Genomic DNA, 18,305 nt, shown 5'->3' with positions numbered 1-18,305 from the left:
ATAGAACACGAAAGTGAAACGTGTCTTCACAGAAGTAGTGTAATGTTTATTGCACATTGATATATAATGTCTATTGGTGTTTTGTGGCTAAAGCGCCCTTAGGCGTTGATGCACCCACGCTGACGCCTGGTGGCACGTCTCCTCCATCACGACTACCAACGTCGATGACCATGAGCAACCGTCGTGCATATGGAAGCTGCACTACGCTGCACACGCTAGCACAACGCGAAAGACGAAGCACGTAACTGACACACTAATACAACGCGCAAGACAAAGCACGTAACTGAATCGTCACCGAGTCAAATCAGCGCGTACAGCGCGTCGTAATTGCAGCCTCCGCGATCAACTTCAGAAACATTTTCAGAGCTAATTGCGGAGGCCACGCTCCGCTGTGCTGAGTACGGTGAACGCCACCTAGGTGGCGTTGGTAGTGCTTCTTGATGCCAGCGTCCCTTCGAATGCTGGCATCGAGGCGTCGTAGTGCTGAGACCACCGAAGCGTTCACTGTCGGTGCGCGTTAGTGTTATAATGCAGTACTTCTCTTTTCTGCTCGTAGGCGGCGGCACCGCCCCGAGCAAGAGCGCGGGTACACGGAGGAGTGTTAGATATATAAGGCGCGTCTGTGTAGCTCTCTGCAAATGCGTTTGTGGCGCAATGGGTTAAACGCTCGGCGATCTATCGTCGCGGACCGAGAGGTCGTGGGTTCGATTTCCAAATTTTGCATGTTTGTGGAACTTTTTCTTCTGGTTTCTTTCTTTGTATTATGTTCTATGACGTATTTCCGTGACGGAAATACGTCAGTGAAGACTTGGTGGACCCCGGCATAAAACACTTTCGTGTTAAAATACGACTTGGTTCAACGTATACTGTGCAGTCGTTGCATATCCGCAGGAGCAGAGACACAGATTGATTTGCATTTACTGTCAACGAATGACAGGTTTCGTAAATATAAGGCCGGAACTGTGCCCAAGCAGGGCAAACGACGTGGTGTGTATTTAACACTCGAAAATTAATTGATCTCTCAGCTTCAAATAAGATTCAGGTACAGGTGCACATTGTTCCTACTATGCTTATGCAAAATGCTGCTAAAAAAGGCTGAATAAAAGTTGTTGTTTTTTTCACAAGATGTTCAATGTAATTGTTTAACTGCTTTCATACGATAACAGACACATTGAAAAATAGACGGTGCCTTTATATAGAACAAATTATGGGACACTAATGTTATCAAACACAATTCCAAGACTTTTAAACAGTCTTCACCAAGACGAGCGTTCGTACAAGTCAATTAGAAAGATCTAGCCATTGCATGCAATATGACTTAACATTGTATTTTTATAGTATTTTATTATGTACTTTGCGTTTTCTTGAGTTATAGAATTAAAACTGTAATTGGGCTATATTTTCTAGATATTGATACTCTTTTTGTCATGCGTATGCAAATCTTGCGTATCATGCGTATGCAAATCTGCACGTGTTAAAGATGGTAATCTATTAGGTCCGGTGTTGAACATGCTGCAGCTTTCCAGCTATTCCGCGTGTATTGTTTACTCTTACTGTGAAGTGTGATAGAGGCGTTAATACAACCCATCTGCATTCTGTTTCCACTGCCTGTACGCACAGCATTTATGAACAGCGGGTGCGAGCTCGTCAAACAGCCAATAAAGCCGATTTTTTTTTCTCTCACTTCCTCGGGCCACTCACCGCTAATTTCCTTCTTTCAGTCCCTCCTCTCTCTCCCTCTGATCTTTGCGTTCCCCTTTCCCATTTCCCCGGTGTAGGGTAGCCAACCGGACGTTATTGTGGTTAACATCCCTGCCTTCTGCCTTTTTCTTTCCTCCTCTTCCTCCTCCTCCTCGTGTCATTCAAACATAAAATAAGCTTAATTTAGTAGTTCAGCTAAAAAAATGAAAAAAAAGATAGCTGATATGACAGAGCAAATTACGGAATAATTTTCAGTTGAAGGAGGAGTAGGAAGAATGAACGTCTATTGTTAGAAACAGAGAACATTTTTTTTAAAAGCGGGTGAACATTGCATTTCCTGCAATGAAAGCCTCTCTGCGAATATCTTTTCAAAAAAAAAAGCTTTTATTTTCACTCGATAGATTAGAAAGTAGTTATATCTACAGCCGATGCCTGCCATATTGTTTTCAAACAGTGTGCGTGAATTTCGCTCTATTACCGCTAAGTTATTAGACCTCTCTGTTTCCTGAATTTCGAAACATCGAACTATGAGTAGCGCGTTAGATGTAGGTTTATTTGTTTTCAATCCTTAAAAACACTGTGATGGTCAAAAGACAATAGTCGCAAGCTGCTCTAAGTCATGTTGACACGGATCGACACGGCACTTTCACATACACACACAAAATTAATCTATGGCTCTCCAGAGCCTTGCTGTCCGCAAGCACAATAGATTTAGTTACGCTGTCGCACACACATACCGAAGAAGAAAACAAAGAGAGACGAGAGGGACTAATGAATAAAGCAACATACAAACACAGTGATATTCGTCGTAGCAATAAATCGCATATCTTAAAATATGGATATACGCACGCAAGTACGACAGAAATGCGCGATACAGATCAATGATATACTCAGTTTCATACAAAGCATACAACGCTGCGGATGCTGTGCGAGTACCACGGTCACAGAAATGTATCCCTCCGCGCGTTTCGCAGTGAATAACCTTTGATCCGCAAGGCCAAATACTATGCTCTTTACATACTGGAACCTAACGTGTGGAGCTGATGTTAACATAAGAGCACGTATTCTTTGTATGCCTTGAACTTGCAGTATGTGATGTACTATGCTTTGGCATCGAATGCAGGCAGTGCGCTGGGAAAACTGTGTCCATGTGCGCTCATCGTTCGGTGGTTAGCACGTTCAAATCTGCGATGTCTTCTGTAACAATTGTTTCATGTAATATGACTACAACGTATGAAGTCGACGGTGCGCCAAATTACGTATAGCACGTCCCGATTTCTTCTCCTTTCTGGGGTTTTATGTGCCGATCGAAACCAAACGAAAAAGGCGCACAAGAGCCACGCCCGCAAATACGCCGAAAATACGCTCCATGCGGTTGTCGCTTCTCTTTCTAGAGCTTCGTAGCTCTGACAATGTGTTTAATTAAAATATGAGGCTTAACGTCTCGAAGCTGCACGTGTTAGCCTAGCCAAACGCCTGGCAGGCAATTCCAGGTTATTAGGGCAAAAGATTAAATAAAAACAGAATATTTTTACATGTTAATATAAAAGGGACAACATCCCCACTGCATGACAGGAAGTCAGGTCTGGTCACAACCTGGGGTGTCCTGTGCAGGGCAGGCAAATAATCAATGCACTGTTGGCAACAAATGTTTACGGTACACGGTTTCCACGACGTCTTAATTTATGCTTTGCCAATACGTCGCGCTCCAAATTTGGTGAATCGCTTTGTATGGCGCAAAAACTAATACAAACAAGCTTTAAATTTAATGCCATATAGTATATATCTACGCAGGCTTCGCGGGAATTCAACTTTCTCGCAAATTTCCATATAAAAAAGAAAAAAAGAACATTTATGGCCAGCTATTAAATACTTGTAAGGGTTATATTAGTATATTAAGTTTCACAGAAAAAAGAAAGGTGGGGCTCACAGGCTATAGAATCAGGGGCATCCAAAGCTCCTTGCAAGTAGATGTTATCAAGACTGCGTGAATAGTGCGTATCTGAAAAGTGTCACATTCATGACTTCCAGTGCACGCTTTGAGATAACACAATTAGATGGGTGCAGGAAAAAAAACTTTCCCGGAGATATTGTCCCCCGGAAGTATTGTCCCCGGAAAGATATCCCCGGAAAAAAATGTCCCTGTGGGAAATAGTCCAGGTGAAAACAATTTGTAGGAAATTTCGGCCCCACGTAAAAAAAAAATGACTTCTCGAGTAACCCGTTTGAATATGAGAGGCAAATTATTTGCGAATTTTTGCTAACGTACAGTGCTTGTTGGTCGAACTAGTGCCCCGAAAAATTGTAGTCGGCGGTGGCATAATAAACGAAAGACCCGCCGTGGTAGTTAGTGGTCAGGACGCGCGTTGCAGAGCTAAAAGTCGCTGGTTTGATTCCCAGCAGCGGCGGTTGCATTCTGATGAGGTCGAACAGTAAGAACTCTCGTGTGCTTAGATTTAGGTGCGCGCTAAAAGTTCCTAGGTGGTCAACATTATTCCCGAGTCCCCCACTACGGCGTGCCTCATAACCAGATCGTGGTTTCTGCATCTAGAACCCAAGATGGTATTTTTTTTTTTTTTTTTTTTTGTAACTGAGGAAATCTGAATGGGCGATGACATGAGAGAAAACTACAAGCGCGGCCGGATAAGATCTGATGAACTTTCCCGGGTGGCATTGTCATTAATAGAAGTACTGCCGAGTATGATAGCTAACGGTTTTCGTTAGGAGCGTTAGCTATCCGGTGATTCACGAAATGTTGCGCGAACATATTTGTCCTTTCATACAGGCTACTTAAAGCTGCATTGTTTGTCCAACAGAACGCTGAAAATCTTTTCTTCGTTTTCTTTTGTTTTTCTTTCTGTCCCGGAATTTAATGTGGCCGCTATCTACAGTGTGCAGTGGACGTCCCACGTCGTAGAGGATAAGGCGGAGACGTTAAGTGGAAAGTTACAACGTCGTTCACTCGGTTTATCTGTACCTTTGTACGCTTGCTCTCTGTAATCTGCAATTCCGAGCTTGCTTCTAGTGTTCCATAGGAAAATATCTTTCTCGTGGCAATCACTTTTCTATAACGATACGCTGGACTATATTACTTTTAGGCGACGTTAGATTACAGCAGTTTATACAGCCGCCATAAGGTATTTGAGGCCATTTTTTCCTAGTTTACACGTGGGGCCGGAACTTTTTTACGGCGCCATTTCACCTGGGGAAATTTTATCCGGGGACATTTTATCCGGGGACATTTTATCCGGGGACATTTTATCAGGGGACATTTTATCAGGGGACATTTTTTCGGGGGACATTTTTTCGGGGACGTTTTTTTTCGGGGACATAGTATCAGGGGCCATTTCTTCCCTGGCCATTTTTTCCGGCGCCGTTTTTTTCGGAACCCTAATTAGGCATGTGACAAAGGCGCCGTTCTTGTTCGATATGGCATGAAGGCCACTACATCTGTAGCAGATCCCCAAAATCCATGCACGCATCGATCACGCACAGACATCAACTGCAGTCGAAGAAAAGCTTACGGACGTATCGAAACTTCGAGGCGACGAGGACACAGGCCTTGATGTCTTCACGTTGGCACGCACTTTGCAACCTGCCAGGATGCTACGAGCAACAGATGCAGTTTTGTAATACACGCATTCCTACACATGTAGCACATTTACGTTTATACTGAGCTGCCCAGTAGAAGGGATAACAAGCACACATCAGCAAACAAATGCAGAAAATGACGTAGTTGATGGCGTACATTTCGTCGTAAGAGCACCGCGTGATACGCAGCAGTTCACGTAAAAACGGTGGCCGTCAAGATGATTTTGGCTTGATCGGGCTGTTGCGTAGGCAAGGAAGAAACGCACTGCCTTTGCCAGTCTTGCACGATGGCGCATCCATCAAACTTTCACATCAGTCTCGCATCACAGCACAAGCAGGTCACAGCTATAGCACAAATACTAAACGCAAATAGGAATCCACTCTTATCACGGAGCAGGTAGCGGGTTACGTTGGATGCCTTTGTAATAAAGGAACTGGGATTTCGTTCTCGAAACGCGCGAAGGTCTTCCGCGCTTTCAAGCGAACGAAATTTTCAGGGATTACTCGTTCACCGTTTCATTCGAAACAACGTTGTTCCCGGTCGCCTTTAGCGAACGGACATGATGCGACGACGTGTTGGCGAATGGCTTTTAAACTTGCTTTGGCATACGCATCGAAAAGAGCAGTGCAGCGCGAAACTCGCCCAAGTCTACTGCTTTCTTTGGAAGATATGATGCTGAGCGAGCAAGGATAGGCATTGGTTTCGTATCAGAGCTCGGTCCTCGCTTCCTTGCCATCGGTTGCAGGTGCGGTCGCACCGTTAATGCTCGGCGTTGCTTGCTTGGAGGTTTTCAATGCCGTCTTTTCGTTGGCGCACGGCGGCGCCTTGTCCGGTGTCGTTTCGACGAGCCCCCAACTCTGCACTTCGGCTGAGGCGAACAGCTGGAAGAAGAGCCCCGTCACCAGGCCCACGACACCAGCCAGATAGAAGGAGTAGCTCCACTGCTCCAGAGTGTTCTGCGATAGAAGCGGCAAACAGCGATTGATTGATTGATTGATTGATTAAATAAATAAATAAATAAATAAATAATAATAAATAAATAAATAAATAAATAAATAAATAAATAAATAAATTCATTATTTATTATTTGTATTCCCCCAAAGTTCAAAGAAATTCCATGCTGAGGTTCTGGGTAAAACTTGCTCGCAGGCTATTTGACTGGCCCAAAAACCCATCTGAGTCAACAGAAGACAGCGAGAGCTCACTTGAAAAATTTGGAGTACGCTTAAGCTTCGCCTTTATATAGCGTTATCGGGCCCCGTTCACATCGCATTTTTCTTTATGAGTAGGCTTCACTGCAACGCACAACATGGGAAAGCCAGCTCACAAAGATCAAGCCAGCGCCTCCTCAGGCGCCGACCAAGCTTACACCAATCTCCTTAAAGTCGGCTTCACTTTTAAACACAAATGCATTGGTCGGAAGACATTTTTCCAGGGCAATATAAGCGGTCTTATATCAAAATGTGAAGGTCCTAGGACCTTTTTTTTTTATTATTTCATTAATTGTTTGCTGTTGCCCCGAGGCGCGCGCGTGTCCAAAATTGCGTGAACGTTGCTTGTTTGAGCCGATGCGCGCGCCATCAGAATTGGAGGACGCTTAAGCTTCGCCTTTAAGAGTGAAACACGATAGCATTCAAGATCCCTGGCTGCTTATCTTTATTTATTTATTTAATCAATACTGTAGGCCTATTCAGGCCTATACAGGAGAGGGCATACAAGGTACACAGGGTTCCATGTTAATGGGGAACAAAAAATAAAAAAGGCATAATACATGGTGTTTCAGCGAACACTTTCAAAATTTATTTAAGGTTGCCTGTGGCAGATAGCCAAATTCTAGTTAATGAGCTGGTCTACTCGAAGAGGCGGACATAATTTGCACAAATAATTGAAATGTATAAGTGACTAATTACCAAAACGTCACTAATTAAGTTTTTAACTAATTACCTGATGGCCCATATTGCAATTTACAAATTGTAGCCATGGAGTTCTCAAGGCGAATCCACTTGGAAATAATTCTAAGGATGACACCAGCTTCGCGATATTAATTCCCGAACTTTGCGGAGAAATGCATTGGCGTTCCAGTTAATTTTGTGCTTCAATGCATAAAGCGACGTTTTGTTAAGAAACTAACTGGAACGCCAATGCATTTCTCCGCAATGTTCGGGAATTAATATCTCGAAACTGGTGTCATCCCGAGAATTCGTTCCAAGTGGATCCGCTTTGCGAACTCCACGGCTCCAATTTGTAAATTGCATATTGTAAGCATGGACGACAACAACAAAATAATAAGTGGACTATACATTTGAATATTTCAGTGAGTACACCAGTATTTGAAAACATGTGTAGGATAAAAAATAAGAATGCGGCAGTAAAAGGTTATGCAGTGTGTGAGAGCGGTAATATGAAGAAAAGACACACAAAGAAGGACAGGGAAAAATCGTTTCACCAGAATGTGTCAATACATGCGCGATGCATTATTTTCGCTTCCCTTGCGCACCGAACACTATCGTCTTAATGCAGTAAGTGAAAAATAAGATTCTGCACGTGATAAAAATGTGTCAACTGATTCAGCATTGACAACCTGATTCGGCAAGTCATTCCACATTTCGATAGCTAAAGGAAAGAATGAATACTTAAACGTATTACAGCGTGGGAGGAAGGGGCGTATACATTTCTCGTGGTTATTTCTACTCGAGTGACGGTTCGGGGATTTCAAGTATTCGTCCTTATTGTATTTACCTATATGTGCGAAAGAAGGTAAATGAGCTTTAGGGAGGCTAGCTTACGCCGGCTAGCCAGAGTTGCGATACCGGCTTGCATACGGAAGTGCAGTAACGCTCTCTGTTCTGGCATACTTTGAATAAACAAATCTAAGTGCCCTGTATATTCAAATTACAATCCGGTGCTATCATGTCTGCAGGTTGTAGTTAAGTCGTACTTTACAATTTTTCTGACGGATTTTACTTTGAGAAGGTCATTTTTGTTCACTAACCCCTTGCGCCATGCGGAGGGCCTGTGTGGGATGGGTTGTTCGGGATGAATTTCTCCGCCACGGATGCCCCGGACGTCGATGCTTACGTCGATGCTTACGCCGATGCTTACGCCGGCGCCGGTTTTTCTGCGACACGGGGCCCTTAACCAAGGATATTTACCTTGCCCTTAACGCTACCCCTTTAAAATATATTGACACTTGGATTGGCGCGCGCAAATTCTAAAGTATACCAGCCGCATGGAACATACTACATCTGACATACTTTCGGAGTGCGGCTTCTAGCGTCTGCGCGTACACTTTACGCCATGTCACAACCGTTAATCGGCAGCACAAGAGAAAGGGTTTTGGCTGAAGGATTACAGTACGATCATTGCGCCGCACAAGATCGACGCCTCACCCAAAATACTCCAAAAATCCGTTCGTGTGGTTTCGGTTTCAGGCTTGCTTTGGGCAAGCGGGCCCCCAGTGCTTATTAGGCAGGGCGCAGACAGCTCTTTGGGTATTTTGTCTGCGTCTGAGCGGCTGCGCTTGACAAAAGCATCAAGGTGTGGCACTGAGAATGCTGCGAATTCAATTGCGATTGTACTTTGCTTCTGCATTTTCCTTACGCCAAAATGGCATAGCCAGAAGTGGGTGGGTGTATAACTTACACCTGTTACACCTGCTCGCTAGACATGGAAACGTTTTTCTGATTTGCAGTAACATCACAACACGTAACCTCTCTTAAGTGTGTAGACGCGCAGCGATTTTCGTACACAGACACAAAATGCATACAGATGTGTTTTCTCCAGTCTGCGTATGTTACTTGTGCGGCAAGGCCTGTCAGCTTTGAGAAGTAATATTTCATGTAACGCCAATGTGACACAATTTTTCGCACAACCCACCGTGGTTGCTTAGTGATTTTGGCAATGCGCTGCTAATCATGAGGTCGCGGGACCAAATCGCGAAAGCCACGGCCCCATTTCGATGGGGGCGAAATGTAAAAACGCCCTTGTATCGTGCATTGTGTGCCCGTTAAAGAACCCTAGATGGTCAAAACGGAGTGCCCCACTACGGTGTGCCTCATAATCACAGCGTGGTTTGGCACGTAAACCACCACAATGTAATTTTCTTTAGATTTCTCGAACGCCAAAGCAAGGCGGGGAGGGGGCGTCGGAGATAGAAACGAGACTGAGCATTTATTCCAAGTTTTGTTTATGGGAAGGAAAACTTTTTTCCAAGCTAGTCAGTAACTTTGTACTTGCGTTTTGCGGTTCGGCATTATTCCACGCGCTTCTAACACCGCATGCGTCACAACCAAGACGACATGAAGATGGCATGGTCAGTGCGCCTTAGCATCTCCAGCTCGTAAGCCAACGCATCGAGAAGTTCATTGTACCTGGATCGAGAAAACTGACCAGCCGTAAGTGGTCGTGCTTTCTAAGAGGAGTGCCGTCTTATAGCGGTCCGCTTTACGAACCGTTATAAGATCGCAGGCGCTGGAAGCGTTTAGCTTTAGTGTCACACTTCCGGAGGAAGTCTTTTTTAAGGTGAACGCAAACAGCCGATTCTGCTCCACAGAGCGGACATTTCGGGACAAGTCGGGGCCCGGAAAGCCCAAAGCGGAGTCAAAAGACCATCCCACACGTAAACCGCGGGACCACGCTAGTAGAAGTGGGACATGTGCCACCTAAATCACGACGTCTAGTCACCTTATACATAACACGCATGTCCTTCGTCGTATACCTTTAACACGTTACGGGGCACAGACCTCTGCACGTGCAAGTTGTACAGTCCACACTGTCTAGTATAAGTTCCAGGTTTTGACGGCGCGTGTCCTTAGTGGCACCACTCCGTTTATTGTCTCGTGCACAGCTCACATAACATGACTTTAAGACGCCATAAGGACGTGAAGGTGCGTTAACAGCTTGTGTGCGCGTTGCGTGAAAAAACAAATGAACGAAGTACCATTGTCTCTGTCAGAACACCTGTGATGTATGGCACCAGGATGCCGGTTGTGTTGCCGATGCTGACGCAGATACCCAGAATGGTACCTAAGTGAATGAGAAGAAAAAAAATCACATGAAGAAATCAAAGGCGTTAATGTCGTTAAAAGTGGTATGAGAATGAGAGAATATTTTGTAAGGCAGCCACAATTGTACTGCTAATAAATCACGTCGCTAGGGATATTGTGTCGTAGACGATCCCTTCCATTTTCGATACGCTTTTCTATATATGAAGCAGCATGGGCGTAGCGGCGTCAGCGCCACGCTCTTATCCTGTATAACCACAGCCAAATCTTTGTTTCACATATGCGCGAAAGTAAAGTATAAACCCCATCCAAGCGATATTGCGCGTGACGGCGACAAGCGACGCGACGAAGATCGCTGTCGCGTCCGCTCGTCGCCTACAGGTCAAACCCCACGCGAGTGACGGCATTGAGCGACGTGTCCCCGGTGTTGCCGGCATGAGCGCAGCAAATACATACCGAAACTCGCGTACGTAATAATGTACGTTGACTTGTTTTGCTGTACAGAGCAGCATAAAATATTTCTGAAGGTCTCGCAGTAGGTTTTTATATCATTGCGCGTATAAAAATTCAGTCGTTTACTCGTTCCGTGCGTCAACCGGTAGTCTGTTGGTGATGTACATCCTGTTCCGGCTTTGCGCTATTGGCTAGCCGCTCATGGCAGTTCCGGCCGACGAGCTACGAATTCTAGATTTCCAGAACGACAAGAACGAGCGACAAGAACAAGCGATCCGTTCGCACGACGGCCCGTTTCGTCGCTAGAAGCCGTCGCTTTCTCGCACAAGATCGCTCACATGGGGTTGGGGCTTAACGCATCGCATCTGCATCACCACCATCGAGGGGCTGGGCACACCGTTCTGTTAGCATTGCGCCACAGTTTGGAAAAAAAACAGACTTGATCAACCTGCGCGCACAAAGCTCAAAAGAGTCATGCACTCACACGCATCAACGCGGTCAAGCAAAATGATATTAGTCAGAAATAAAGCGCAGCCCTCTTGGTGCTTTTAACTCCAAGACTCAACGGACAGTCTTAATTGAGCATCTGGTCTGGAGACGCACGCCGATCGAAGACACGTGGTGCAAGTACTTTGGAGCCCCCCACTTAAGAGCAACAATGAGGGGTCTTTCCCCGCGTGCTCCTGGAGGGAAAATTTACCGGGCCTTGTAGAGATCACGAAAGAAGCCGACCTCTTAGGACTCCTCTAACCCCATGGTTTGCTATCCGTACTCGGTATTCCAGTTTTCAGGTCATTGTTTTTGAAGAAATGGTGACTAAACGCATGCGTCCGGCGAAAGCGGCCGGGCCGCCATAAAGCGCGAGACATCGACTGGTGACGGTTGTACATGTGCATTGTTGCGACTTTTGTTGACGTGTGCTAGCAGTGTCATCGCGCAAGACTTTCCGGTGCTGGCGAATTTTACGTTAGCGCTAAGCTTTAGGCAGCTTTGTAGTCCAATTTACGTTTGCTGGTCTTCCCAAAAAGCTGTCAACCATAAGCACGCTCATTTGCAGCTGTCAGCACAGGTAGCCGTAGTTTCCAAATCTGGAACTACATCTTCATGCAAAAACGTAGTTCCAGACATATGATAGGAGCACCGTGCGCCGATGTGCAATGCCAAGAACTTGAATCCAGAGGAGCGGCAGTGAACACAGTGATATCGTTGGTAGAGAATGCAGGCTTCTGATTATCAACAGCAAAGAATTGCAAGTATAGGATACGTCGATAACGACCTTTCGGCTGGCTTCCACGTGACCAGGTTGCCAGGGCCAGTGGGGAATTTCGTTCATTAGCGCACCATGTAAAGACAACAGTAGCCAGCAGCCCCCAGGCTACTACTGCCTTCACAGACTTTCAAACCCATCTTTATTTTTTCCAAGCGTGGACAAAACAATGAACCAGCCGATCGCAGTGCTCTCGTCTGCTGTGGTGGCAGGAACGCGGAAGCCACGCTGCTCCAATAGCCGCAGCATGCTCACGAGTGGAGACCAGCAGCATGCTTCGCTACAGAAGCCGGCGTTTCGCCGCCCATCACATCGAGATGACCGGCGAGATGACGCCCAGAGCGCCTGGTGGCGGGCTCTGCTTGAGCTGCAGGATGATGGCGCGCATGCGCGACACATCCTTCGCATTGCGCGACGCCTTGGCGTTGAAGTCACAGAGGCGCGCGATGTTCTCCCACTCGGGCACCCTGTCTGGCATGGGCCCACCGTCCCTGGTTCCAGCGCCAGGCAGCCAGTCAGTCAGTATCGCGGACCGGTTGGCGGTGCGGCACTTGGTCACGGACTCGTTGTAGCGCGCGTACCAGTCCGAGAGCTCGCGCTGCGCGTTCAGGCGCAACTCTTCCTTCTTGATTTCTTCCTGGGCGTCCTTCTCCTTCAGGTGCCGTTGCATCTCCTCGCGCCACCTGCGAAGGAAACCGGCACGGTGAGCACAGTAGCATTTCGTCCGACCCTTTCTGCGCGCTGAAGACCCAGGAGGCCATGACTTGAGTGTGCGCACGAACCACCGCGTTGACTCGGCGGTCACATGCGTTCTGCTTCTGAGCATAAATCATTCTGAGCATAAAGCAGGTTTTGTGCAGCAGGGTATAGATATCTTGTAAATGGAAAAAAATAAACCGGCACGTGTAGTTCGACTTAAGAGCATGACATTAAGCATGCGCAACTTGTTAGTCTTGGCGGCGAAAACCGTGTCACGCGTTTGAGACATTAAAATAGCATCGGTTTTGGCTCTTAACAGGAGCGGAGTGTAGAGAAATACTGTTAGTGCAGTAAGCGTTCTACGGTAAGTTTTGCTAACAGTGAACCAGGGAGCTCATTCTCTTCAATGTTCTCCACACTCTGCTCGTTCTTCCCCCAAGGCGTATCAAGCGACGTAGTGAGAGCGACACCTTTAAGGTATTAAGGCTCGATTCAATGACAACTCACGTCATCACGGAATCCTAACGCAAGTCTACGCTGTCTACTGCTGTGTGGATTGAGAGCGCGTTTAGTTCGCGCCTTGTTGTTAGAGCTGAACATCTTCTTAGCGGACTACAGACTGATTGTCTAGTCTGCGTGACAACGTTTGGGTGAGAGAATGTTTTAAACAATTAAAGAGGTAAAAATATCCCTCTTACTTGCGTATGGTCTCCGGCTCATCCTTGGGCACAGCTGGCGGCCTCGAAGGTGCGTCGGGGCTCGTGATGTCGTCCACAGAGAAACTGCCCGGGGGCAGATCAGCGGGAAACTGGCTGGCCGATCCTTCCAGCAGGTTTATGTCTCCCTCCAACGATGTGCCGCCGCCACCACAGATCAGGTTCGGTCCATTGAACAGGTCGTCCATGGAGCTGCCGAGCTTCTGCTGCTGCTGAGACGGCAGCGACGACTGCTGCGAGTCGAGGTGAGTCTCGAACGGCGTGAACTCATCCATCGCGATCTAGGGCTGCTGGTGGTCTTGACGGTTGGGTCAGAACAGTGTGGTGCAGACAAAAACGGGGAGGCCTTTGAGTCGCCTCAGTAGTTGCTGGAAGCGATGTTCGGCTGTCAAACGACGCTACGAAGCCTCGGGAACGCTGCGGTGAACCAATGCGCAACGCGCCGGGCACAGCGCTGAGCGTTTGCAGCGGCCCCTCGCGGCGTGCACGCACCCAGTGCGCGAGGCGACGACGACGGCGTTTCTAAGCCACGTGCACGCGCTTTCTCTTTCTCGTATTCAAGGCGACGGCATTTGCTTTTAATAAGGGCGCTTTGTCGCAATCAAAACATCACGCACCGTGGTCGATCTTCCAGTATTCCATAATGCTGATGTGCTTTCGGGCGAAAAATGCCACTTGCGTCGAGCCTCTGTCGAACATGCATCCGCGTAAGAATGCATGCATCCGCGTAAGCAAAAGCGTCTTGGACTAAATGAGGAAAGTAGTGGTTCGTTATGAAGGGAAAGGCTGGCGCCAGCTTCTGCAGCCCTTGAGGGAGCGCGGCTCAGCCATAAACATGAGATAAATTAAGTATTGCCTCTACTACCTATTTACCACTACCCCCTTTTAAAGCGAACAGCTTTCTTTGGCTACCGTTTTGCATGGTTGAGTGCCAGTGGCCGGGTGTCTTGCCGGAGAGAAAGGGCAAAGCGCGAGCGCCTAAAGTCAGAGAAGGGGAGAGTGACCATTGTGCTGTTGCACAAGCGCAAATTCGGAGGACGTACTCATCTGTGTGTTCTGTGTGTAATACTCCGGAGCACTTGGCACATGTTTGATGTGACTGCACCGTTGTGGCGTGCATGTGTGTGTGCGTGTGCGTGTGCGTGTGCGTGTGTGTGCATGGGGGGGGGGGGGGGGAGGAGAGGTGCTTGTACGCGTGCGTGCAAGTGCCGTTTTTGTGAAGATTCTATCATACAAGCATCATCGGTTACTGCAGGTGATGTTTGTGGTGATGGGCTCATTAAAGTCAGCATCTCCCGAACGACGTTTAATACTGCTCCATAGTACCTCTTTAGCAGAAAGTTTTCTCACCTGCGTAGTCTGGCGCCATGTCGACAGGAATGGCCATGTAGCCCGCTTCGCTGACTCCGCGCACGGTTCCGGCCAACACGAAGAGCACCAGGCTGAGTGGACCGTTGCAGCCACCCACCGTGGGCACGATCATCAGCATCACCGAAGGAACCAAGTGCGCTGCAAGTGCCAACAGTACGCAATGCGTTCAGACGGCGTTTCGAAAGTATTGCGGGGACGCCCAACTCCCTCGGGTCTCCTAACGTTCGCTTTCCCCACATGGCTTTCGCGGCACAAGGATCGGTCACCGTGGAATCGGTGTTGTAGTTACGCAGCTACGACGAGAGATGGCGCGAGTGTTCCGATGACTTGCTTCATTCTTTTCGGCTGGGGGACAACGACGCACACTAGTAGGTGCGCTCCGCGGGACTAATCCCGTTAGGCTTCGAAGCGCGACACCATCATCGGCGAACACGATCGCTAGGACACGCTTCAGTTTAGGCGTCGGTGTCCAGCAAAAGCTAACAATTTTCGCTCGGTATACTCGCGTGGTGAGTCAAACTCGCTCGATTCCTCAGAGTGTTTATCAGCACGTTCTTGCGGTTCCTTTCCTCTCTTTCAAGTGTATATATGTTTCCAAACGAAGTGAACAATAATTCATTGTATGCATTTTGGCTAGGTGGCATTTCTTGTATAGAAGGCGCCATAAGGATTTCTTTTTGCTTGTTCGATTTAATATAATGTCGTTTATTTAATTACCAAGAAAACGCCAGGCCCCACTGCATCCCGTTAATGCGCAAGTGCATGCCACGAAAGGTGCGAGCCAGTCTTATATGTGTAGACTAACCGGAAAACAGGTCGTGAGGCTTTGAGCGCCAACATTGTTCATACGAGGGCAACCCAGTGCATTGTGAACCTGCCGACCTTCCACAGAGCTATACATATGTATTGCTATACTATAGGCGGGACGTTCGTTATAGCCAAGATACTGCACGTGACAGAACATAAGCAGCGATAGAACATGAACAGGCACCCACCGAGTCCATTGAAGAGTTTCCGGATGTGCGTCGGAGACATCAGGGCTCGGCTACGCAGGTAGTCGGCAATGATGCCCGACATAGCTCCGGACACGATGGCGCCGATGTAAGGAAGCGCAGAGTACAGGCCGTTCTGCGTGACACGAGCGTAACGTGCGAACGCCTTAGATACACGCATCAGCAATCGTCACCTTATGTTTCACGCAGCCAACCAATTCTACTTCAGTGGACAGCTCGATCTCATTTTCTTGCTTGGCTAGCGTCGCTGCAATACATCGACCCTGCAGCTTTGACGAGCTGGTTATTCTTAAGGCTAAGCCACGTCCCGTTGATCATCTAGTCGATTATTCCTCTGTAAGCACAAGCTTATTTCTCTTTTTTTTCGTTGTTTCTTTTTTTTTCAGCTAAGGGTCATAATCCTGCAGAGCTTCTGCTTCAACGGCTTGGTCATTAAACCTGCAGCTGTATACAGATACTCCGGAGCAACAGCGGAATTTTAAAGGACTAATAAAAACGGTAATAAACTCAACTAAATGTGCTTGTAGATCACAAGTTTTACCAAGGCAATGACAAACTATAACAAAGCAGTGCAGTCCAACAGAAAGTCATTAAGCGATTAACCGGGTTAACACTTTTACAGGAGATGCTGAAGGAATATTGTAATCGCTCGCTTGTTTTGCGCCTTTGAAAGCCCTGATTTATAGGAGGTAACCGGTGCTTGTCGGGGATCCTGCAGCTATTTCAGCTTGAACTGCAGAGGAACGTTGACGCAGTAAGGCGACAGAAGAGACTACGGCTGTTGAGGCAATAAATACGTAGTCGCAACACAGTGACACAATGCTTTCGAAACGGACTTCCGGTGTGGGCTCCACGTCCCGTAAATGACGTGGCGCAGCTAGTTTTATCGTTAGTGAGCTCAATGCAATTTTCCTTTCTCGCGCAAGAGGTTTGTTGCAGGTTTGAGACAATAAACAATGTACGCTGAGAAAGTTGAATCAGTAGCATATGCGCGTTCTTCTAGAAGTGGCTCCCGCTTCTCGGTAGATTCTGGCACGAGGTATACCGAGCAAACGGGACGATATGTAGCTATAATAAAGCACAACATCACAATCTCTCTGTCAGGAATAAGACGCCCCACCGACGCTTACCGACGAGTGCGCATGCGCACAGCACATCCTGGTTTCCCGAAAATAAACTTCACGAAAAAAAGTAGGCACGCAGTGTCAAGTGACTTGCTTGAGGCATTTAAGATCCAACGAATTGATTCGCGTGCGGTGTATTAGTAACGCATTCCCAATCTAGGAAAAAGTAGAATCGAATTTATCGGTAGCATGTGGGTTTTGCGCGAAATCAGATGTGTTTTAGAATGCCTGAAACGGTGCGTGAAGCATATATTATTGAACAGCACAGAAAAACTAGTAAATCGCCGGAAATTAACAAAATTGAAACAAGATTCCCAATAACAGCTACACAAAATGACCCGCGGCCTGAACTGTGTGTATGAGGGTTGGCCAGGGAATCAGGCTTTAGGCTGTTGTTGACCGGAAACGTAGCGTATTATTATTATTATTATTATTATTATTATTATTATTATTATTATTATTATTATTATTATTATTATTATTATTATTATTATTATTATTATTATTATTATTATTATTATTATTACTGCTTGCAGTGACCATAAATGTGCTGATTTCAAAATGTCGGTCTGTTCCTTTTAGTCTATTCAAACTTGTGACAAAGAGGAAACCACAGTTAAGGCGGCTTTGTGACCTTGCGCATCACATTACTCACGTCGTCGATCTCGTAGTGTAGCACAGTTCCCAGGTATGTGGGCAGCTCGCTTACGAGCACGTACTGCAGCCAGTGGGTGCCGAAGTGCGCCATCACCACGCCCAGCACGGCTGTCGAGGTGAACATCTTCCTCCACGGCGTCTTCCGAGCCTGCATGCAAAGGAAGAAGCGCATTCAACACAGACAGGGTACAACGGTTACTCATAACGTGCTTAATTCAGGGTCTTAAGGAACCTGTATGCTTAAGATACACGACTTTCATCGCTGATGTGATCCTCGAATGCACGCGAGAAAGGAATTTAGTGATGCTTGCTTGTGATCGCGCTGGGCAATAACACTCATCGAGCAAGACCGTTTTCTTAACATAGCCTGCTTAGATATCACGCGGCCCATAGGTCGACGAACTAAACAGAACTCACATAGACATGCTCAGAGAATCTATCTTTAGCTAAGGGCTCACAAAGACTCAGACTAACGGAAATAAAACACAGCCGAACTCACTGTAGCTCATCAAAATGACGCGCAAGCAGGCTCAGTGAGGCTCATGGATTCATAGTGACTCGGGATCACTCAGATGTGTGGAATAACCGATTCAATCAGATTCACGGAACCATAAGCTCGACCGCGCTCGATGAGACAAGGGCCTGATTGACTTGGATTAATGGGACTTTGTCTCGGATTAAGTCTCGTGAACCCAAAAACAATTGAAAT

The 18,305-nt window shown here is 46.9% G+C and overlaps 2 protein-coding genes across 3 annotated transcripts in view; both read right to left on the bottom strand.

Annotated features, from left to right (window-relative positions):
* Positions 1-847: 847 nt before the first annotated feature.
* Positions 848-18,305, bottom strand: part of LOC119450377 (sialin) — a 77,991-nt gene continuing 60,533 nt past the window's right edge. Inside the window, exons 7-12 of one of the 2 annotated variants that reach the window (XR_007466420.1) lie at positions 17,595-17,744; positions 15,798-15,930; positions 14,782-14,940; positions 10,233-10,318; positions 1,869-6,249; positions 848-1,703 (exon numbers count right to left, since the gene is read on the bottom strand). Coding sequence is in view for 1 of the 2 variants with exons in the window: in XM_037713812.2 (XP_037569740.1) it covers positions 6,001-6,249; positions 10,233-10,318; positions 14,782-14,940; positions 15,798-15,930; positions 17,595-17,744 (777 nt within the window). In the remaining variant the exon portion in view is untranslated. Of the gene's footprint in view, positions 1,704-1,729; positions 6,250-10,232; positions 10,319-14,781; positions 14,941-15,797; positions 15,931-17,594; positions 17,745-18,305 lie in introns of those variants that run through there. The other variant, XM_037713812.2, reaches the window with a different exon arrangement.
* LOC119450379 (clathrin light chain) lies at positions 12,143-13,957 on the bottom strand. The gene is made up of 2 exons (XM_037713813.2): positions 13,414-13,957; positions 12,143-12,699 (listed from the first exon to the last, which is right to left on the bottom strand). The coding sequence occupies exons 1-2, from the start codon at positions 13,704-13,706 to the stop codon at positions 12,324-12,326; spliced, it is 669 nt and encodes a 222-aa protein (XP_037569741.1). The 5' UTR covers positions 13,707-13,957; the 3' UTR covers positions 12,143-12,323.

Source organism: Dermacentor silvarum, chromosome 4, assembly GCF_013339745.2.
Source record: "Dermacentor silvarum isolate Dsil-2018 chromosome 4, BIME_Dsil_1.4, whole genome shotgun sequence".
NCBI classification, from domain to species: domain Eukaryota; kingdom Metazoa; phylum Arthropoda; class Arachnida; order Ixodida; family Ixodidae; genus Dermacentor; species Dermacentor silvarum.
This window is presented reverse-complemented; position numbering and strand designations above follow the sequence as displayed.

Coding starts and splice junctions, on each gene's coding strand:
- LOC119450379 (XM_037713813.2), bottom strand. CDS start 13,706: ATGGATGAGTTCACGCCGTTCGAGACTCACCTCGACTCGCAGCAGTCG. Junction 12,700..13,413: donor GAGCCGGAGACCATACGCAA/GTAAGAGGGATA, acceptor TTTCCTTCGCAG/GTGGCGCGAGGAGATGCAAC.